This window comes from Amblyraja radiata, chromosome 26 (assembly GCF_010909765.2).
Source record: "Amblyraja radiata isolate CabotCenter1 chromosome 26, sAmbRad1.1.pri, whole genome shotgun sequence".
NCBI lineage: Eukaryota > Metazoa > Chordata > Chondrichthyes > Rajiformes > Rajidae > Amblyraja > Amblyraja radiata.
The window spans coordinates 29,581,668-29,606,022 of NC_045981.1; the positions used below are offsets into that span (position 1 = coordinate 29,581,668).

The window sequence follows — 24,355 nt, forward strand, 5'->3', positions numbered from 1 at the left end:
CCAAATGCAAGCAGATGGGTCTTGCCCAATGTGCCAACTTGGTCATCATAGACAAGGTGAGCCGAGGTACCTGTTTCTGAGCTGTACAGCAATGTGACACATTAATTTGAGTGACCAATCCCAGAGGAAGCAGCAGGAAGAAGGTAGTGGTATAAAGCAGTCATTGTCGCTAGCTGTGCCCGTTCTAAAGCTGGGGTTAACACTATATAGAACTTTTCACTGGAATCTCAGCAGGTTGGTGACAAACCATATCAAGATCAATTAACACCCATATCCTTGACCAAGCAGAAATAATGGCATGGTGTATATTACTTGTCGGGACCCAAGCCTCCAATTCCGTGAGGCAATAGCTGCTAGCGTATGTCTAACAAACTTAATTAATAGCCCCATTAATTAGAAAATCCACCCTTGTATCCCTTTCGGCGTGTATTATGGTTCTGCAATGCTGCAGTGTAAACTTCGATCTCCAAAAGGAAAAAAATAATTTAATTAGATGTTTGGTACATTTAATTCAATAGATGCTTATTCTGATCGTGTACATTTAAAAGAGATAGTTATTTTAGTTAATTTTAATATGAATTTATCCTGTCATTTCAATTTTAGGTGTGAGGGATCACATATTTAGGCTCCTAACCCTGCCACTCGTAGACAGAAAGCTGCTGATCCTGGCTTCAATCAATGATTTCCACTATCGAGAAGCCATCTTCTGTCGATAGACATAAAAAGCTGGAGTAACTCAGCGGGTCAGACACCATCTCTGGAGAAAAGGAATAGGTAATGTTTCGGGTCGAGACGCATATGAAGAAAGGTCTCGACCCGAAATGCCACCTATTCCTTTTCTCCAGAGATGCTGTCTGAACCGCTGAGTTGCTCCAGCTTTTTGGATCTATCTTCGGTTTAAACCAGCATCTTCAATTCCTTCCCACGCACAGCCATCTTCTGTAGATAGTAGATAAACTCAGCATTACCTGAGAGACAGGGTCTGGCTATAAGCAAGCAGGGACACGGTCTTAACCTCTTGCAGTTACAAGTGACAACCTATTAGAAGGCACTTGTCCCGTTCCACAATGAATTAAAATAATAGTTAAAACGCAATTTTATTCTGTAAATTGCCGGCTGAATTGTCAAACTCAGACCCTCAGATTTTCTTTGATCGGACTTTACTGGACTTTATCTTGCATTAAACGTTATTCATGTTATTTCTTTTATTATGTATCTGTACACCGTGAATGGCTTGGATGTAATCATGTATTATCTTTTCACTAACTGGTTAGCACGCAACAAAAGCTTTGCACTGTATGTATGACTGTATTAAACTACACTAAACTAAGTCATGCAGCTTCTTCAAATTACTTGATTGTAAAGATAGATGCAAAATCCTGAATTAAAGCCCCTTTTCAAGTGAATCGGTACCATCTCTTTTTCATGTAAAATTATAGGCAATCAAACTGGTTTGTAACCCGTTCATCAATAAAGATCATGCTGCCTGCTTCCAATAAACTTGGTTTAGAATGCCGAACAAGGCTAGATACATACAGCTGAGCTCAGAGGTTCTCAGTTCAATGATTAGGAGGTCCGCACCTACCCCAAACATTTGTCGCAGGTCAGGGTCCCGGAATCGGAAGGGGATGTTCGAGACATGTAGCCTTTTGGGCTGCTGTTTCTCTGTGGTCTCTGATATCTGTAGTTGCTGTGGCGAGTCTGTCTGTGCAGCTTCATCTGTCTGCTGGGAGAACGGCAGAGGAGAAAGATAAAACAAGAGACAAGTAACATGCAAAGCGCAGGTGTACACACAAGGAACTGCAGATGCTGGTTTACCAAAACATAGAAACATAGACATAGAAATTAGGTGCAGGAGTAGGCCATTCGGCCCTTCGAGCCTGCACCGCCATTTAAAATGATCATGGCTGATCATCCAACTCAGTATCCCGTACCTGCCTTCTCTCCATACCCTCTGATCCCCTTAGCCACAAGGGCCACATCTAACTCCCTCTTAAATATAGCCAATGAACTGGCCTCGACTACCCTCTGTGGCAGGGAGTTCCAGAGATTCACCACTCTCTGTGTGAAAAAAGTTCTTCTCATCTCGGTTTTAAAGGATTTCCCCCTTATCCTTAAGCTGTGACCCCTTGTCCTGGACTTCCCCAACATCGGGAGCAATCTTCCTGCATCTAGCCTGTCCAACCCCTTAAGAATTTTGTAAGTTTCTATAAGATCCCCTCTCAATCTCCTAAATTCTAGAGAGTATAAACCAAGTCTGTCCAGTCTTTCTTCATAAGACAGTCCTGACATCCCAGGAATCAGTCTGGTGAACCTTCTCTGCACTCCCTCTCTGGCAATAATGTCCTTCCTCAGATTTGGAGACCAAAACTGTACGCAATACTCCAGGTGTGGTCTCACCAAGACCCTGTACAACTGCAGTAGAACCTCCCTGCTCCTATACTCAAATCCCTTTGCTATGAAAACCCCCCTACAAATGCTGGAGAAATTCAGTGGGTCAGGAGAACATGGATAGGTGACGTTTCAGGGCAGGATTCTTCTTCAGACTTTTTTATGTTTGTTTATTGTATTGTCCATTGAATACTGTGCTTACAAAACGGTGGTGCTGCAGCAAGTAAGAATGTCATTGTTCTATTTCGGTACATATGACAATTAAACTCTTTAATCTCTTCATCTGCCTGATGGAAGGTCACCTATCCAGAGATACTGCCTGACTCGCCGAGTTACTCCAGCACTTTGTGTCTTTTTTTCAACAGCTATTCCGAAAAATGTTAGTGTGAAGCAAGGCATCAAGTTCTTGAACACTGCACAAAACTAACCTCAGCAACTGTAATCTTCAAAGGACAGTCTTTGGTTGCACTACAGACTTTTGCACTATAATGGCCACTGTGTTACAGTTATTGATTTATTGTATTTTTTATTTAGTTTATTTAAATTGGAGAGACACCATGGAAACATGGTGCACCTTCGGTCCACCAGGCCCACGCCGACCATCGATCACCCATCCACACTAGCCCTTTGTTCTCCCACTCTCTCATCCACTAGGGGACAATTTACAGGGGACCAATTAACCGACAAACCTGCACGTCTTTGGGATGTGGGAGGAAATCAGAGCACCCGGAGGAAACCCACGCGGTCACAAGTAGAACGTCCAAACTCCACACAGACAGCACCCGAGGGCAGAATTGAAACTGGGTCTCTGGCGTTGTGAGGCAGCGGCCACCCAGATGTTGAATGTGATCCTGTCACCATAGATGCTGACTGGTGAGACTCAGCTGGATGGCAGTGAGGGTGACAGGAAACAGTGCACCAGGTCTCGGGAGAGGGCGTATAGCCAGACTGAGTGAATGGCCAAGGACATGAGCATAACATGGAAAAGGTGAGATCAAGCCGTTTGAAGAACAGAAAGGTAGAGTATTTTTTAAGTGGTAAGAGTTTGAAAGGTTGTTCACAAGTCATTGAACATTAACATGCAAGCACAGCAATTAGGAAGGCAAATGTATCTCAGCTTTTATTGCAATAAGATTTGAATGCAGAGATCTTTGGTCCAATTATACAGAGCCCCAATGTGACCTCTGCTGAAATATTGTGTGCAAGCCTGATCTCCTGATCTTAGATAGAACGTTCTCGCAATTGAGGGAGTTCAGCAAACGTTCAGTGGATTGATACCTGGAATGGCAAGTTTGTCATGTGTGAAGAGACTAATTAGACCAGGCCTGCAGTCTGAGGTGTTTAGTACCATGAGGTGTGATCTCAGTGAAACATAGAAACATAGAAACAGAGAAAATAGGTGCAGGAGTAGGCCATTCGGCCCTTCGAGCCTGCACCGCCATTCAATATGATTATGGCTGATCATCCAACTCAGTATCCTGTACCTGCCATCTCTCCATACCCCCTGATCCCTTTAGCCACAAGGGCCACATCTAACTCCCTCTTACATATAGCCAATGAACTGGCCTCAACCACCCTCTGTGGCAGAGAATTCCACAGATTCACTACTCTCTGTGTGAAAAATAAAATTCTCATCTCGGTCCTAAAAGACTTCCCCTTTATCCTCAAACTGTGACCCCTTGTTCTGGACTTCCCCAACATCGGGAACAATCTTCCTGCATCTAGCCTGTCCAACCCCTTGAGAATTTTGTAAGTTTCTATAAGAACCCCCCTCAATCTTCTAAATTCTAGCGAGTACAAGCCGAGCATGGTAGGTACGAGGAAAACGGGTCCCCTGTCTGAGGAAGGGTCCCGACCCGAAACGTCACCCATGCTTTATCTCCAGGGGAAGCGGTGACCTTGACGACTGCTGTTGTGGCTGAACTTGTGCCCCTGCGGTGCCGGTTCTCCGGCCCAACCTGTCACATAGGGCAGCGCTCCCTCCCTCCCTCCCTGGCCAAATGCAACGGAGGACCAGGAACTCCAAACACAGACTTCACAGGCAAAATGTGTTGGAAGGAACTGCAGTAGCTGGTTCAAACTGAAGTAGTCTGAAGAAAGGTTTCACTGGAAACTTCACCGATTCCTTTTCTCCAGAGATGCCGTGTGACCTGCTGAGTTACTCCAGCATTTTGTGTCTATCGTCAGAGACTTCACAGGCAGGATCACCGACTGGTAGAATCCAGTAAAGACTCAGTGCTGGAGGAACTCAGTGGGCCAGTCAGCATCTCTGGAGAACATGGACAGGTGGCGTTTTGGCCATTCCCTCTACAGATGTTGACTGACCTGCTGAGTTACTCCAGCACTTTGTGTCTCTTCCCCTGGGTGGGTTATTTAGCATCAGGAATCACAGTGTCACAATAAGGGATGGTGTATAAGATCGTGAGTGAAATAGATAGTGAGAATGCACAGAATCTTTTACCCAGGTGGCACAATCAATAGGTTTAAGGTGAGGGAAAGATTTAATAGGAACCCGAGGGACAACCTATTCACACTGTATGGAATACAGTATGGAATGAACTGCCAGAAGAAGTAGTTGAGGCAGGTACAATAGCACCATGTGAAGAGGGACACGGATAGGAAAAGTTGACAGGGATATGGGCCAAAAGCGGGCAAATGGGGCATCTTTGTTGGTATGGACAAGTTGGGCCGAAGGGCCTGTTTCTGCGATGTACGACTCTCTATAATTCTAAAAATCTGCAGAAATTGAGGACATGGTCCTATTCTCTGGAGCAGTTCGAGATGGGAAATAGATGTTGACCATGTCCACATCCAAAAAGCTCCTGTGTTATGGTGCATTATTGCAAGATAAATATTCCAGCATTTGCTGGTTTTGGTACCTGCAGCTGGGGAATTTATAACAATTACAGACCAGTTACAATAGAATTTAGAGAGATACAGGGCAAAAACAAGCCGTTCGGCCCATCGAGTTCGTGCTGACTAGCGATCCCCGTAACTATCCTACACACTAGGAACAATTTACAATTCTAATGAAGCCAATTAGCCTGCAAACCTGTACGTATATTTGCAGAATGGGAGGAAACAAAGGGGGAAAATACACACGGTCGCAGGGAGAATGGACAGACAGCACCCGTAGTCAGGAACGAACCTGGGTCCCTGGCACTGTAACGTAGCAGCTCTACCACTGTGCCGCCTCTAAACTCTGAATAAGGTTGCCAGGCTTTGTCTCTCCCCCCACCATGTTTTCAGTATTCTCTCCCCCTGCTACAATCAGTCTGCAGAACGATACCAACCCAAAACGTCACCTTTCCACGTCCTTCACAGTTGCTGCCTGACCCGCTGAGTTACTCCAGAACTTTGTGTTCTATGCAAGATTCCAGCATCTGCAGTTGCTTGTGGTTGAACACTTTCCCAGCAGTAGAAAAGTTCACCACAGTTTTTGACTTCCCTGAATTACTATGGTTTAATTTAGTCTCTTCACTTTGAAAGGGCATGTGCTGTCACATTTGATATTTTGTCGACAAGCACTTAAGTGCTGTTTTCAAATAAACTATTCTTGTCGTACAGGTCCTGATTGTCACAATTAGTCTTCAGATGTGTTTATCCCTCTCACTCCACAGTTAGGAATGTAAGTCACACGGCTGCCGAAAAGACTGGATGCTTTAATTTCCCTGCGACTGGCACAATGTCGTTCAGGATTCGTACTGAGTGTTGTGGTGACAGCTGAGAGAAAATAAAACTGTCCAAATGTTCCACCCGCCAGCTGCTTCAATCGAACTGAATGTGTAGAAGAGAACAACTGATGGCCCATACCCTCACAAGTTTAGTGCCATTTGTTAGTTTTTAGTTTAGTACCATTCTTGCTCTTGAGGGAGTGCGGCTTAGGTTCACCAGGTTAATTCTCGGGATGGCTGGACTAACATATGATGAAAGAATGGATCGACTGGTCCCTCACGGTCCCTCAGATCCACATCAGCCGGTCTCCTCTCCATCCACAAGTCCAACCTCCGCAGTTTTGGGGACAGAGCCTTCTCCAGGGCAACTCCCAGGCTCTGGAACTCCCTCCCCCAACTGATCCGCAATTCCGTGTCCCTCATCATCTTCCAGTCCCGCCTCAAGACCCATCTCTTCACCTCTGCCTATCCTTAGCCCCACGTCCCCGTCCCTTTTCATCTGTGCATTAATTGCCTCATACTGTGTTTTGTATTGAATTCTGTCTTTACTTTGTGTACTAGTCATGTCTCTACTATTTATTTCATTCCCCTTACATGTTTTTCCTCTACATGCTCAATTTTTGTAAGGTGTCCTTGAGACTCTTGAAAGGCGCCCATAAATAAAATTTATTATTATTATTATATTCACTGGAATTTTCAAGGATGAGAGGGTATCTTATAGAGAGACATAAAATTTTTACGGGTTTGGAGAGGCTAGATGCAGGAAAAATGTTGGGGGAGTCCAGAACCATTTAAGAATAAGTGGTAGGCCATTTAGGACTGAGATGAGGAAAAACTTTTTCAGCCAGAGTGTTGTGAATCTGTCGAATTCTCTGCCACAGAAGGTAGTGGAGGTCAATTCACTGGATGTATTCAAGAAGGAGTTGGATATAATTCATAGGGCTAATGGAATCAAGGGACATGGGGGGAAAAGCAGGAACAAGGTACTGATTCTGGATGATCAGCCATGATCATATTGAATGGCCTACACCCGCACATACTTTCTGTTTCTATATTTCTATAAACACAAGATGCATTCCCATTTCAATACCCAGGAAACATGAGGAACTGCAGATGCTGGAATCCTGAGCGGGTCAGGCAGCATCCCTGGAGGGGATGAACAGGCAATGTTTTGTCTTAAGATCCTTTGTCAGAATGATGGAGAGGGGAGGGGCATGGGACTAGAAAAGAGAGATGCTTATTACACAAAAGGACACAAAGTGCTGGAGTAACTCAATGGGTCAGACAGCATCTCTGGAGAACATGGATAGGTGATGTTTCGGGTCGAGACCCTTCTTTAGAGAAGGAGCCTTCTACAAACAGAGGTGGTAGTGGGACAAAGACCATGGATTGGGGGGATGGTGGGGGGAAGAGAGCTGGAATTTCACCCGTACTACATCAGTTTAAAGAAGGGTCCTGGCCTGAAACGTTGTCTGTCCATTCCCTCCACAGATGCTGCCTGACCCGCTGAGTCTCCCCAGCACCTTGTGCTTTGCTCAAGATTCCAGCGCCTGCAGTCCCTTGTGTCTATACGATCACACTGATCCTGGCTCGGGACTGAAATGTGTCGCTACACATTTGTTTAAAATGTGCGGTTACTTGAGCTTGGAATACATTTGGAGAATCTGCATCTTCATCCTGTGGCGATTGCCGTTTTGTTAATTCAAGTTAAATGGAAGAAAGTGTTAACTTGTTACGGAGAAGCATTTCGTCAAGCATTGAGTGAGAATTAGCTAACCATCCAACCTTGCACAGTAGGATTTCCTATTGCATCTGCCGCATTTGGGCAATGTAGAACAAGCTCCTTGTGAACAAACCCTCCACAGTGCAGGCTGATCTAATTTTACCACTCTGGCAGTATGGTTAATCTTTGCCCACTTAGCTCTTTCTGCACTTCATTAGAAACTATTTCAATCCATTTCAAGGCAAAAGAGTTGCAATGGGTAAAGGAAGCATCAATATCCCAAGCAGATGCAGACTGGGGTGGAAGGATACTCTGAGAATTTGTCTTGCAAAGCAGAAAGCAAAATATCACACCAAAAATCAGGGCAGCTAGGCTGATAGCAAATACTGCAGCAACATTGACGTGGAATTGTGTACGTTGGGGAGAGATATGGGAAATAAGCAAAGACGGACAAAATTGAGATAGACAAACTATCTGGCCAAATGTGGTGGTGGTGGTCAGTGATACAATAGTGGTGTTTCAGTGGCTTTTAGATCAGCAGAAGATCGACACAAAATGTTGGGGTAACTCAGCAGGGCGAAAGAATAGGTGACGTTTTGGGTCAGAACCGTTCCTCAGACTAAAAGTAGAGATGGTGGAGGAGAGGTGGTAAGGGGGGGGGGGGGGGGGGGGGGGAGGGGGGGGATAAACTGGATGTGAGAAATGGCCAGAACAAATCAGGGCCTGCAACAGATACCTCGGGAAGGGTGGAGCCCATTGTTGGCTGGGGAAGGTGTTGATAACAAGGATGCTGGTAGAATGACATGGGTTGGAGAGGGGGTGGGAGGGCGGTGGGGGGAGTAGGGGGTGGGGTGGGGTGGGGGGAAGGGGAGGGACTGCAGGAGTTAGTTACAATTAGATAAATCACGTTCATACCGCTTCATGGCAAGCTGATAGGCAGATGGATTTGCAGGGAATGGAGGGATATTGATCACATGCAGGCAGAAGAGATGAGTTTATCTTGGCTTCACGTACGGCACAGACTTTGTGGGCCGAAGGGACTGCTCCGGGGGATTGCTGTACTGTTCTATGTTGTAGGTAGAACACACTCCAGGCGGGAGGAAACAAAGGGGAGGCGGATCGTAAATCCTTGAGGATTTCACAATGGGAGAACGGTTCGCTTGCATTCTCCTTTCCCTTGTGCAATAACAACACGTTGAAAAGTCTTCATTTTCTAATTATTTGCATGACCAGGAAAGGACTTTGGGGAAGAAAAGAGAAGTAAATGAAGCAATTGTATCTTAATCAATCCAAACAAATCCACGGTGGGAGGCAGGGCGAAAATATCTACTTCATGATGCAAATTATTGAAAATAAAATGGCAAATTCAACCCACCCACACACTCATTATGGGGCCACACTTGATGGGTATTTGAATCAAATATCAAACTACCACACTGCCTCTCCTATCTTCAGCTCCCGAATGCAGTTTTCTGTTCCGAATGTAATTGTTACATTTATTCTAATATATATATGTGGAGAAAAGAATATTTAAACAAAATCTAATGAAGTGGTAAGGAAATATTATCACAATAACTTCATTACATTTCCAATATTGCCTGAACAAAAAATAAATAAAAATCTCTGGAGGAACTCAGCGGGTCATACATCATCTGGAGTCGGCCTTGGAAAGTCAAGTATGGGAACGGATCTGCCGGTTCCAGCCAAGCTGGAGTTCCAGAGCCCCGGCCACAGGGGGCGAATTCGACCCGCTGATCGGCGCAGAGGTCCCGATGAGGTTGAGAGAGGCTGCCTCACCCGACCTAGGTGCCACAATTTCCCGGGGCTTCCGGGGAGATTTCAAGAGCACTCATGTAATTTAGTCTTGATTAAAGGGGGCGCTGGACCACAGTTTTCTGGAAAATCAGTGGTGAACCTGTACCAGCTTTCTTCCCCCTATTTCATAGGTCCTTTGGCCCACCCACAACTCTCATTTTCAAATATATCCCCCCCCCCCCCCCAACTTCATTACTCTGAAAGGCCCCGGCCTGAAATGTCATCTGTCTATTCCCTCCGCAGATGCTGCCTGACCCACTGAGTTACTCCAGCACTTTGTGTTTTGCTCAAGATTCTATCATCTGCAGTTACTTTGTGCCAGCACAGGTTGTAGTTATAATACCTAAAAGACCAGAGGACATCGATTTAAGGTGAGAGGGTCAAAGTTTCGAGAAGATGGGGCAGGACAAATTTCTGTACACAGAGGGTGGCAGGTGCCTGGAGCGCACTGCTGGGGATGATGGTGGGGCTAGATACGATAGTTTCGTTTAGTGTGACAAGTACCGAGGTACAACGAGTAGCTTTTGTTGCGTGGTCACCAGTCAGTGGAAAGACTAGATCTGATACAATCAAGCCACCCACAGTTGTATTTAAGAGACCTTTGGATAGGCAGATGGATATGCAGGAAATGAAGGGATATGCATGACGTGCATGCAGATAAACGTTGGTCTTGGCATCATGTTCGGCACAGACATTGTGGGTCGAAGGGCCTGTACTGTTCTATGTCTCTGCATCAAGACAGCAGTGATTGAGTAGACTGCCGTCACACACTGATGGGTGAACCACTGAGGAATTGTAGTTGCTACAGGAAGCACCTGGTCTGATGCTCCAGGTCTTGCCCTACCTGTGTGGAATGTCTTGGGGGGGGGGGGGGGGGGGGGGGGGGTATCGGCTGCTGTTCATTGATTCTTTCAATTGATTTGAACTTTAGACTTTAGGGATTCGGCGTGGAAACAGGCCCTAGGGCCCACTAAGAGCGCGCTGACCAGCGATCACCCCATACACTGGCTTCCCATCTCCCACCGGATCAACTACAAAATCCTGGTCCTCACCTACAAAGCCCTCCACCATCTGGCCCCCCCCCCCATATCTCACTGACCTCCTCTCCCCCTACCAACCCTCACGGTCCCTCAGATCCACATCAGCCGGTCTCCTCTCCATCCACAAGTCCAACCTCCGCAGTTTTGGGGACAGAGCCTTCTCCAGGGCAGCTCCCAGGCTCTGGAACTCCCTCCCCCAACTGATCCGCAATTCCGTGTCCCTCACCATCTTCCAGTCCCGCCTCAAGAGCCCATCTCTTCACCTCTGCCTATCCTTAGCCCCACGTCCCCCTCCCTTTTCATCTGTGCATTAATTGCCTCATACTGTGTTTTGTATTGAATTCTGTCTTTACTTTGTGCACTAGTCATGTCTCTACTATTTATTTCATTCCCCTTACATGTTTTTCCTCTACCTGCTAAATTTTTGTAAGGTGTCCTTAAGACTCTTGAAAGGCGCCCATAAATAAAATTTATTATTATTATTATTATTATACACTAGGCATCCTGGTACACTACACGACCACACTACACCCCTTACACTACATCACGAGGGACAATTTACAATTTTAACAAAGCCAACTATGCTACAAACCTGTAGGATATTGGAGTGTGGGAGGAAAACGGAACACCCGGAGAAAACCCACGCAGGTCACGGGGAGAATGTACAAACTCCGTACAGACAGCACCCGTAGTCAAGATCAAACCCAGGTCTCTGGCGCTGTGAGGCAGGAACTCTACCACTACGCCACCGTGCCCCCCCCCCCCCCCAAGAGTAGTCATTTTGGTTGACTCTCAGTCTGAAGAAGGACCACGACCTGAAACGTCACCTATTCCTTTTCTCCAGAGATGCTGCCTGACTCGCTAAGGTACTCCAGCACTTTGTGTCTATCTTCAGTTTATTTGAGTAGTTTAGCAAGTGTAGTTTGACAAGAGTAGTCTGTCAGAGGGCACTATTCCCAATCCTGTGGGACCATTCATGCAGGTAGTGGTCAGAGTCACGAAACATATTAGTGCGGGTAATATTTTAAGTCTCCATCCCTGTGAAAAGTAAAACCTAATGACTGTAAGTGGTCATTCTAATGCCAGTTTTGTTAAAAAGAACAATTGTCTATCTGTTCAATGACAGGGAGCTTGTGATGTGTTTTTCCACTGATCTGTGGAGCCTCTGTTTTTCCAGCTCAGTGACATTCAGGGGAACACATGGCAGAACATCTGGCAGTTTCAACAAACACTAGAGTCCATATTATCTGTAGATTATCAGTTTAATTAAACAATTCGGGAATTATCTTTGGCAAAACAAGTGAAGCAGCACATAAGGTCTGCGTAATGGGTATTCCGTCGGAGACCAAGGGAGATGATGATCATCACTCAAACATAGTCCAGTGGGAAGGACTGTCAGATACCACCAGCGTGTGTGAGATGCTTTAAAACATGACCAGAATGTCTGGCTATGAACAAGGGAGGGATTATTTCTGCGGCTAAAATGACTATCAGGCCCGCATGGTGACGCAGAGGTAGAGTTGCTGCCTTGCAGCGCCAGAGATCTGGGTTCAATCCTAACTATGGGTGCTGTCTGTACGTTCTCCCTGTGACCACGTGGCTTTTCTCCAGGATCTCCGGTTTCCTCCCGCACTCCAAAGACGTACACGTTTGTAGGTTAATTGTCTTGGTATGATTGTAAATTGTCCCCAGTGTGCGTTGGACAGCGTTAGTGTATGGGGATTGCTGCTCGGCGCTGGCTCGGTGGGCCGAAGACCCTGTTTCCGAGCTGTGTCTCGAAACTAAACTAAACAAAGACTATGTAGGACTGTAGAGCTAGCTACAAGGAACTGGGGACATACAGGGACTTCTGGAGATACATCAGCAAACAATGGTCATGGCTCAATTGTCTGCACACATATGTGGTAGCCACTGACACAGATCTTACAGCTGATGCCCAGTTGTAATCCCAAATTAAGCCCAGTTGTAACCCCAAAATGTTATCCCACAATGACGGCACAGTAGCACAGCTTTAGAGCTGCTGCCAGAGACCCGGGTTCAATCCTGGCTCCGGTTGCTGTCTGCATGGAGTTTGTACCTTCTCCCTGTGACCACGTGAGTTTCTCCGGGTGCTCTGGTTTCCTCCCACATTCCAAAGACATGCAGGTTTGTAGGTTAATTGGCTTCTGTAAATTGTCTCTAGTGTGTAGGATAGAACTAGTGTACAGGTGATCGTGGACGACACAGGCTAAATGGGCCGAAGAGCCTGATTCCATCTGTATCTTTACACTAAAAAACATCTTTGTACTCCTTTCTCCTTCATGTACATACCTAGCTTGTTGATTGATTGAATTATGCAGCACGGAAACAGGCCCTTCAGCCCACCGAGGAAACACCGAGCATCGATCATATGTTATTCCACTTTCTCACCCCCCCCCCATGCTCAAAAGGCAATTAACCCACAAACCTGCATGAATTTTGGGATGTGGGAGGAAACCAGTACACTCGGAGGAAACCCAGGCGGTCACAGGGAGAACGTACAAACTCCGTACAGACAGCACCTGAGGTCGGGATGGTACCGGGGTCCCTGGCGCCGTGAGGCAGCAGCTCTACCCGCTGCATCAATGTCCCGCCCTTGACAGCGTTCTCTCAACAGCCCTCTTCTTACAACTTCATATATGGTGGTTATTTATAAAAAGTGCAAAACTGTGGCTGTTCCAGTCCGAAACTGAATGGTAAGTTTTAAAATCTATTTCCAGCACACTCAGGAATGAATCCTGCAATGTTTCCCCGATCTTTATCAAGATGTTGGGTCTTCCCTCGAAAACTAGGAATTGGAGAGAGAGGTTCATCAGCACTGCCTCCAACTCACCGCTTCCGGGAGCCCCTGAGAATCCCCGGCCCTGACCCATCTAGGCTTTAAGGATAGAGTCAAAGAGTCATACAGCACAGGGACAGGCCCTTCGGCCCTACTTATCCATGCCGACCAAGAATGCCCCATTTTCGCTACTCCCACTAGACTACTCAGAGGATCTTGCTTAGGTCGTGCGGCCTCAGGTTCTGGTGTAGTTGTGGAAGATGCATAAGTTCATGTCATAGGAGCATAAGTGTGCCTTTTGGCCCATTGACTCTACTCCATAATTCAATCATGGCTGATCTATCTTTTCCTCTCAACCTCATTCTCCTGCCTTCTCCCCATAACCCCTGACACCCTTACTAATCAAGTATCCTTCAATCTCTGCCTTAAAACTACCCAATGATGGTTTCCACAGCCACCTGTGGCAATGAATTACACCGATTCACCACCCTCTGACTAAAGAGATTCCTCCTCATTTCCTTTCTAAAGGTATGTCCTTTTATTCTGAGGTCACCAGGCCAATTGCAAATCCTGGAGGTGCCATCTGGATGTCCACAGCTAATGGCTGGCTGAGGTGTGATGTCTGGGGTAGACACACATAAGAACCCAACACAAATCACTGGCACATTGTCATGTGAGGTCCAAATGCCAGATCTTTATTGACATTTTATATTACACCGAAGGCATCACAAAAAAAGATGCAATGTCAACTCATATCTAGGCTACCTGGTTATGGTGCTGCCTCAAAAAGGCAGCTAACACCATCAAAGACCCACACCACCCAGGCCACGCTCTCATCTCGCTGCTACCATCGGCAATAAGGTACAGGAACTTGAAAACCGTGTCTTCCAGGTTCAGGAACAGCTTCTGCCCACCAACCATCAGGCTCTTGAACACTGCACACCACCAACCTCAGCAACTATGATCTTCTTTGGAATGTGTTTGGTAGTACTACAAACTTCTCGCTTTGCACCATTATGTTTACGTAGTATAATGGTTATTAATTTGTTGGTTTTGGTTGTTGTCTGTGTGTGAACGTGTTTCCGGGCCTGTGAAGCTGCAGCAAGTGAGAATGTCACTGTTCCATTGTCGGTACATACGACAATTAAACACTCTCCACTCTTGCCTCGAACACTAGATGCCGAAGAATCTGAGTCAAGTGTACCTCAGAAGTTAAGGGCTTCCCCTTGCATTTTTCACCATATGTTGGCACTTTGTGATTAATCCACTTACTTTTTGGCAGTGCGCGATTTCTAACTCTTTTCCCAGCAATGACAGCTGTTGGAGCCTGAGCCAAGACGGTTATACACCCAAACTGGAGAGAAAGTTTTGCATTCAAGTGGTTTAAAATAATTGTGGGCAGTTGGTTAGGTTGCAGATGCTAAAATAAGATAAAATGCCTCCAGCAAGTGAAGTAAAGACACCGAACAGTCTGCCACAACTGACAGAGAATATATGTGCCGTTGGCAGTCCCAGTACTTATCACCCAGTTCTAATTGCACTGATGAACTTGAGGTTTGCTCGGGTGAGATGTAGAGCCAAATATAACCCAAAGCCAAATGGGTCTGGAGTCTCGTACAAAACTGGGAAGCGATAGGGATGGATTAGAACACCGATCCCTGGAATGGTACACAAAAATGCTGGAGAAACTCAGCGGGCGCAGCAGCATCTATGGAGCAAAGGAAATAGGCGACGTTTATGGGCCGAAACCCTTCTTCAGACTGATGGGGGGTGGCGGGGAGAAGAAAGGAAAAAGGAGGAGGAGGAGGAGCCCAAGGGCTGAGGAAGGGGAGGAGACAGCAAGGGCTAACAAAATTGGGAGAATTCAATGTTCTTGCCCGCAGGATGCAGACTCCCCAAGCGGAATATGAGGTGCTGTTCCCCCAATTTTGTTTACCCCTTATTCTTAAGGCTTACCCCTTATTCTTAAACTGTGTGGCCCCTGGTGCTGGAACCTAGTCCCATTTGCCTGCATTTGCCCCACATCCTTCTAAACCTTTCCTATCCATGTACCTGTTCAAATATCTTTTGTATTTACTTCAACTACCTCCTGGGGTCAAGGAAAGAGCGTTCACGTCATGTCCACCACCACGCACAAGAAAGACACCATCGTATGCAGATGCCGAGAAGTGTTCACTCTGGCTGAACAACTTCTAATTTTGTGTATGAACTCAACAAGAAGAAGAACTACCTCCTTTCGCAGCTTGTTCCATATACCCACCACTCTCTGTGTGAAAATTCTGCTCTTCAAGTTCTTTATTAATCTGTCATCTGTCCATTCCCTCCACAAATGCTGCCTGACCCGATGAGTTCCTCCTGCACTTTGCGTTCTGCTCAAGATTCCAGCATCTGCAGTTCCCTGTGTCTCTAACTTAATCCTTCCGTGGCCATGACATGGGGCAGATGAGAAACTGATTTAAGGGGTAGATCTCAGAAGCTGTCAGAGTCACGGAGATTTAAAGTATAACTTCCATAAAGAACCAATGCTGCACTTCAAGGAATCTAATCGTCCTCTTCTTTGTCACGTATTTGGTTTGTGGAAGAACTAAGGTTTTAATGATTCTGTCGGCAGCTTTACCAATTAGATATCACAGGTGTTTTATCAACCTCAGTTGTAGCTGCCTTTCAACCTGTTTCTCTGCTCCCACAATGTCCTGAACTGGCACTAATGCCTTGTGACAGACTGAAGGAAACAAGCCGAACAGCGGAGAGAAGGAATTATGCAAAAGCGCCCGGTCGCATAGCTATTTGCATATTATTTTCAATGACTGAGCTGACCAGCTGTTCCAGATGTGCAGGTGGAGCAAGAGGTCTGGAGAGCCCCACTTTGGGCTTGTTTGAGGTGGGAGACTGCAAGGTTAGTGCACCCTTAAGCATTTAGGGATTCAATGTGACTTTTTTTTGAAGCACTGAAACAATTAAAACAAAATAATGTTTTTTTTCAAGAGCTAATGTTTGTCAGTTTTCACACAGTCAGCACTGCAATGAGAATTGTGATGTCGTGTTTTTATATTGACTATGTTCGGGTTGGGACCCATCTTGAGACTCAAAAGCATCCCAACCCGAAACGTCATCTGTCCATCCCCTCCACAGGTGCTGCCTGACCCGGTCAGTTCCTCCAGCACTTTGTGTTTTGCGTAAGATTCCAGCATCTGCAGTTCCTTGTTCTAAAAATACTGGCACACTGAGTCATAGAGCACAGAAACAGGCCCTTCAGCCCAACTTGTCCATGCCAACCAAGATGCCCCATCTAACCTAGTCCCATTTGCCTACATTTGACCCATATCCTTCTAAACCTTTCCTATCCATGCACTTGCTCAATTGTCTTTAATTTGTGATTTTTTCAAATAGACAATAGACAATAGACAATACACAATAGGTGCAGGAGTAGGCCATTTGGCCCTTCGAGCCAGCACCGCCATTCAATGTGATCATGGCTGATCATCCTCAATCAGTACCCCGTTCCTGCCTTCTCCCCATATCCCCTGACTCCGCTATTTTCAAGAGCCCTACCTAGCTCTCTCTTGAAAGCATCCAGAGAACCTGCCTCCACCTCCCTCTGAGGCAGAGAATTCCACAGACAAAATAAAGACTCAATTTGTTGTTGAAGACGCAAGGAACTGCAGATGCTGGAATCTTGAGCAAAACACTAAGTGCTGGAGGAACTCAGCAGTTCAAGCAGCATCTGTATGGACAAAAGGGTGTCAGATGAGGAAAGAAGAGAAGGAATGAAATATCGGACTTGGGTATGGGAGATGAGGATACCCATATTTCCCTCCCCCGCCCCCTTCCACCTACATTCCTCCCTCCAGCTTTACATTTCACTCCTCCTCTTTGCTCCTTTTCCTGACACTCTTTTGTCTCCTTTTCACCTCCAGCCTTTGCCACTTACTCCACCCGCTTGCCAATCACACCATCTCACCAGTATCCACCTATCACTCGCCAGCCTTTGTTCCGCCTCCACCTCTCTTTTCCAGCTCACTTCATCTCACTTCTACAATTAGTCTGCAGAAGGGACTCGACCCCAAACTTCATCTGTCCTTTCCCTCCATAGTTGCTGCCTAATCCATGGAGTTCCTCAATTAGTTTGTGTTCTGCTCAATTTAGATTAGATTAGATTAGATTATTTAATGACCACACAGTCAAACTGGTGGAATTCAGGTTCAGTACAGGATGTTACAAGGTAGGCTGATTCCCGTCAAACATAACATAAAACACAACATCATACAATATACAGTACATGCATGGGGAGGATATGTGCTGTTGTCATAGTGTGTTCAGAATTCGGATTGCGTGTGGGTAAGAACTGTTTTTAAATCGAGATGTCTTGGCGGGCAGTGAGCTGTAGCGCCTTCCTGATGGCAGCAGGTGGAAGATGTGGTGAGCTGGGTGGGAGGGATCAGAGATGATTTTCTTCACCCTTGACACGGACCGTTTGTGATGGAGTGATTCTATTGATGGAAGGGGAGTGCTGATGATTTTGGATGCTTTGTTAACTATGCGCTGTAATTTATTTGCTGTAATTTGTTGCTGACAGATTGATACATAATAGTGGTGCAGTGGGTGGAGCTGCAGCCTCGCAGTGCCGGAGACCTGGGTTCGATCCTGACCTCGGGTGTTGTGTGTGTGTGGAGTCTCCACGTTCTCCCTGTGACTGCATGGGGATTTTCTCCAGCTGCTTCGGTGTTTCCTCCCACATCCCAAAGACGTGCAAATTTGTAGATTATTTGGCCCCTGTAATTTGCTTGCAGGGTGTGGGTGACAACTAGTGTGAACGGGTGATCGATCGATGGTTGGTGTGGACTCGGTGGGCCGAAAGGTCTGTTTTCATGCTGTTTTAAAAAAAAATTAAATCAAACCAAATCAGAGGTTGGTCACGGTGGAAAATTTAAATATGATCACTGGCCAAAAACTGCACTGGCATTTCAAAGGAAGGGTGGACCTGTTCAGAGCACCAGTTTATTTAATTAGCATGATATTTACCTTTGCTTTTGGAATGAAAACAGAGTATCTTTGGGAGCAGATTAAACTATTATACAGCTCTATAACCAATCGGACTGAAGGACCGTCACTTTAACTGTGCAAAGCCTGGGGAGGAAATGTCAGAACTGGTAAATTCCACGTTAACTCGGAGAAATAAAGTGAGGGAAATGAAGATTACATGAAGGAGAAAGAAAAACAGACAATGAGATAAAGTTTAAACTAAGCAGTTAACATCTTCAACAACCTCTGCCCAAAGGTTCCCTACCTCCTTTGGATCTAGGGTTAAGGTGAGCGGAGAAAGATTTGATAGGAACCTGAAGGGCAACTTTTGCACACAGTGGGTATATGGAACGAGCTGTAAGAGGATGGTGTCGAGGCAGGTACTATAACAGCATTTAAAAGACATTTGGACAGGTAGATGGATAGGAAAGGTTGAGAGGGATATGGGCCAAATGTGGGCTGGTGGGACTGGCGTAAATGGGGCATCTTGGTCGGCATGAACAAATGGGGCCGAAGGGCCTGTGCTGTATGACTCAAAACCAAAGGAATGTGACGGCAGACTTGCAATGGTTAACTTGTAGTGACAAGAATGAAAGGGTGACAATAATTATCATGTCATCAGCTGGCAACTCAATGCCAATCAGTTGACTTGTTATAACTTTCTATGTGGAGGTTCCTTTGCATCAACAATACAAGTGGAGGAATTTCACGTTGCTCCATAAAGGGCGACTCACACAATGAAGTGATGCTCGCACAAAGCTATCGGTGCAGCAGCAAAACCCTCACAGACGTTTTTTCCCCCGCATTTAATTGGGACTCTGCCATTGCCTGACATTGGTGCAGCTTTGAGGCATAAGAATTGTGAGCACCATTACCCTCGCTGTTGTTTTCACAGCAAACCCTTGGCCTTTGTGCACCTAATTCCTCACATTTAACTAGAATGGAAACATGGAAAAATGTGTGCAGATACAGATTCAGATTCAGATTCAGATTCAATTTTAATTGTCATTGTCAGTGTACAGTACAGGGACAACGAAATGCATTTAGCATCTCCCTGGAAGAGCGACATAGCAAATGATTTGAATAAATAATAATAAGTGATAATAAGTGTCCGGGGGGTGGGGGGGTGATTGGCAGTCACCGAGGTACGTTGTTGAGTAGAGTGACAGCCGCCGGGAAGAAGCTGTTCCTGGACCTGCTGGTTCGGCAACGGAGAGACCTGTAGCGCCTCCCGGATGGTAGGAGGGTAAACAGTCCATGGTTGGGGTGAGAGCAGTCCTTGGCGATGCTGAGCGCCCTCCGCAGACAACGCTTGCTTTGGACAGACTCAATGGAGGGGAGCGAGGAACCGGTGATGCGTTGGGCAATTTTCACCACCCTCTGCAATGCCTTCCGGTCGGAGACAGAGCAGTTGCCATACCATACTGTGATGCAGTTGGTAAGGAGGCTCTCGATGGTGCAGCGGTAGAAGTTCACCAGGATCTGAGGAGACAGATGGACCTTCTTCAGTCTCCTCAGGAAGAAGAGACGCTGGTGAGCCTTCTTGATCAGAGTTGAGGTATTGTGGGTCCAAGAGAGGTCATCGGAGATGTTGACTCCCAGGAACCTGAAGCTAGAAACACGTTCCACCTCCGTCCCGTTAATGTGGATGGGGGTGTGCGTGCCGCCCCTGGACTTCCTGAAGTCTACAATTAGCTCCTTGGTCTTCTTGGAGTTAAGGAGTTTATTGCAAGGGAGGTTATTGGGCTTTCAAAGCAATACTGCTTGAAAAGGAACTCATGACCTAGTCCCTTCTTCCTGCACTTGCTCACTGCATAGAACAGAACAGTACTGCAGTAGGCCCTTCGGCCCACTTTGCCTGTGCTGGACATGATGCCAAGACCATCTGTATTCAGACTTCAGGTGATCCATATCCCTCCATTCCCTGCATATCCATGTGCCAATTAATACAGATGAAGGCTCTTGAAGTGTACATCCATCTCTGCTGTTACTATTACAATGTTTAAGAAACATTTATACATGTGCATGGATAGGAAAAGTTGAAAAAGATGAACCCAATGCTCATAGAGATGTATAAAATCATGAGGGAGAATGCACAAAGTCTTTTACCTATCAGAGTAGGGGAATCCAGAATCAGAGGACATAGGTTTAAGGTGAGAGTCATCATCGTTAAAAACATTAGTGACGCAGTGGTGCTGGTTTCCAACGGGAACGGTGACGGACGCACCACACACCTTTGTCCTCCAGTTCCTGCGGACTTCTGCCGCTGGAAGTACAGGGTTTTGGTGTGTGTGTGTGTGCTTCATCATCATTCCTTACAATGCCATGTACGACAGTGATCGCAACTTCTACTGAAGTGTGGATGGCCATTAGCTCGCTAGAGGCTCATCCGTCCTTTGACAGGTCTTATTTTTGGTCCTGCTGGGGGTCCATAGCCCCCTCCTCACCTGGCAAACCAGGTGGGGGGAGACGGTTTAGTCGCCGACTATCCGACCATGAAGCAGGTAGCACGGGATTACATGGGACCCGTGGCGGGGGGAACTCCCCCTGACCTGACCTGTAAGGTGAAAGGGGAAATATTTAAAAGGAACTTGAGGGGCAACTTTCCCACAAAGAGGAAAGTGGGTATATGGAACAAGCTGCTAGTGGAGGTAGTTGAATCAGGTACTAAAACACCATTAAAAAAACATTTTAAAGTACATGGTTAGGAAAGGTTTAGAGGGAAATGGGCCAAAGGCAGTCAGGTGGGACTAGTGTAGATGGGGCATGTTGGTTGGCATTGGCAAGTTGGGCTGAAGGGCCTGTTTCCTCGCTGTATGGCTCTAAGATTCTCTATGACTATGTTTTAAATGCACAAGGCTTTCTCCTTTATTTTTATTATTTCCCTTCGAATCCAGCTGCCAAACATTTTGAGTTGTTTTTGCTCAGAGAAATGGGTCATTCCCATTTGATCTTTCTCATCCACTCATCATTTTTCATATGTCAATTAAGTGCTCTCTCAGCCTCCACTGTTCCACACAACAATTCAAGCTTGTCCAACTTTTCCTCTTAGCTATAATTTTCTATTCCTGCCAACTTGGATTATTTTTTCTGCTACGCCAGAGGTTGAGGGGAAATGACCTGATGGAAATGTATAAAATTACACGAGGCACAGATAGCGGAGACAGTCAGACCTTTTTTCCCCAGGGTGGAAATGTCAAGGACTATAGCTTTAAACTGAGAGGGGCTAAGTTTAAAGGAGATGTTTGGGGCAAGTAATTTAAACAGAGGATGGTGGGTGGTTGGAAAGCGCTGCCAGGGATGGTGGTGGAGGCAGATGCGATACTGACATTTAAGAGGTTTTTAGATAGGTGAATGGATATGCAGGAATGGAGGGGTATGAATCATGTGCAGGCAGAGGAGACTGGAATATACATTTAGGGAAGTAATGCTGAGGTTTTGTAAAGCACTGGTCAGATCGCATTTGGAGTATTGTGAGCAGTTTTGGGCCCCATATCTGAGGAAGGATGTGCTGGCGCTGGAGAGAGTCCAGAGGAGGTTTACGAGAATTATCCCAGGAATGATTGAGTTAACGTATGATGGGTGTTTGATGGCACTGGGCCTGTACTCGCTGGAGTTTAGAAGGATGGGGGGGCACCTCGTTGTAACCTACCGAATAGTGAAAGGCCTGGATAGAGTGGATGTGGAGAGGATGTTTCCACAAGTGGGAGAGTCTCGGACCAGCAGGCACAGCCTCAGAATAAAAGGACGTACCTTTAAAAGAAATGAGGAGGAATTTCTTTAGTCAGAGGGTGGTGAATCTGTGGAATTAATTCTTTGGAGGACAAGTCAATGGATATTTTTAAGGCAGAGATTGATAGATTCTTGATTAGCAAGGGTGTCAGGGGTTGTGGGGAAAAGGCAGGAGAATGGGGTTGAGAGGGAAAGATAGAAAGCCATGATTGAATGGCCGAGTGGACTTGCTGGGCCCGAATGGCCTAATTCTGCTCCTATAACTTATGAACTTATTACTTTAACTTGGAATCATGTTTGGCATGTGCCACAGGACCTGATCCTGTGCTGTGTCTGAAGGAGGGTCTCAACCCGAAACGTCGCCCATTCCTTCTCTCCAGAGTTGCTGCCTCACCCGCTGAGTTACTCCAGCATTTTGAGTTACTCTACCTGTGTTCCTGTTCTATGTTCTAACATCCTCTGGACCCTCTCCACTATAATCATATCTGCCCTGCGATGCAGGACCTGACCTGTGTACTGTAGTCATGCTGTGATCTGACTAGTGTTTTGCACAGTTTCCCTGCTATAAACTCTATGCCGCTCTTACTGTCTGTGACAGGCATCATGTATCAACTGTATTGACCTGGTACGCTAACTTTAACGATCTGTGGGTATCTGCCAAGGTCCCTCTGTCCTTTTAATTTGTTCTGTGTTCCTTTGCCTTGTGTATTCCTTGACGTTGCATCTCCCCACATGCATTACACTTCATGACAAAACCGACAAGTCTGGCTTGGAAATACAAGAATCTGCTGATGCTGGAACCTTGAGCAAAACAAAGTCTGAAGACGGGGCTTGACCGAAAACTTCACCGAGTCTGAATAAGGCACTGACGTAAAATCGTTGTCTGTCCATTCCCTCCATTGATGCTGCCTAACCCTCTGAATTCCTCCAACACTTTGTGTTTTTCTCACAAGTACACAAAGCGCTGGAGTATCTCAACGGGTCAGGCAGCATCTCTGGAGAACATGGATAGGTGATGTTTCGAGTCGTGACAGGGACAGGGAGAGGGTAAAGTAAGAACAAACTATTCAATAGTATTAAAATATGAAATATCACTAAATGTGATTAAAATCTCTGGCAATAATTAAATGGGAAAGGAATGACAATGCAAGATGTAGACACAGGAAACTGCAGATGCTGGTTTGCAAAGACACAAAGTGCCGGAGTAATTCAGCAGGTCAGGCAGCATCTCTGGAGAATGTGGACAGGTGACGTTTCGGGTCGAGACCCTTCTTCAGACTCAGCTGTTATGTTTTACTCAACATTTCTCCTGTAGCTGATTGCCTCTTTAACAGATGATTGCTTCAAACAGAATGTTTCATTTCCTCTGGCGCGGCTGGAAGTTGTAACGGATGACTCTGAGGATCATAACGCCTGCATCAGCTTATCCTGACATTCTGGTTGTCAATACATTTGAAATTTATAGCGTCCTGCCGAAAATGGTCTGCTCATTATCCATCTGCTGTAACCCCGCTTCCAAAACCTTTGCAACATTATAGTCTCGGCCTCATGTTCGGGAGCACTGAATCTGAGAGCACAAATTTCCACAAGTGCATTTTGAAGATTGTTTAAATTTGCAGCAAATAAAAAAAATAAAATTAATTGTAAATGTGAATTTTTTGCTGGGCTGTGTATTCCACATAACGGTAGTCTTTGGGAGGCTGGGAAGCAGAATGCACATACTTTAAACCCATGGGAAGGTGAACACTTATTGGATGTTATTCATCATAGACTGTCATGTTATCAGAGCCAGTGGACCTTCCTCCAGAAGGCTGCCTCCACCTCCCTCTGCACCAGGGACCAACATACCCTGTTATGCCTGATAGCACCACAACAACCCCTTAATCGCATTAGCCTCTCTGATGATATGGAACTTGCTCAATCTATGCCTGCTGGAAAACCAGCAACACACAACTCCAGCCTGCACTGTCTTTATCGGGAAATTACTCTGAAGTGCAATCCTCTGCACATTTCCCCACTGAAATGCTGGTGGATGCAACTCAGCACATAATTGAAGCCATCAGTGTGGCTATCATCCAAGCTGATCCATTGCAGCTGATTAAAGTGAGTGGCTCTTAACCTAAAATGATTTTAAAACCCTTCATAAAAAAAAAAATCCCCT

The 24,355-nt window shown here is 45.9% G+C and overlaps 1 protein-coding gene across 11 annotated transcripts in view; it reads right to left on the reverse strand.

Moving 5' to 3' along the window:
• The window catches only part of rbfox3 (RNA binding fox-1 homolog 3), a 1,262,719-nt gene that overhangs the window by 123,424 nt on the left and 1,114,940 nt on the right, over positions 1-24,355 (reverse strand). For all 11 annotated transcript variants that reach the window (XM_033044598.1, XM_033044592.1, XM_033044596.1 and 8 more), the window contains one exon: positions 1,586-1,726. In XM_033044598.1, the coding sequence (XP_032900489.1) occupies positions 1,586-1,726 (141 nt within the window). The remainder of the gene's footprint in view (positions 1-1,585; positions 1,727-24,355) is intronic.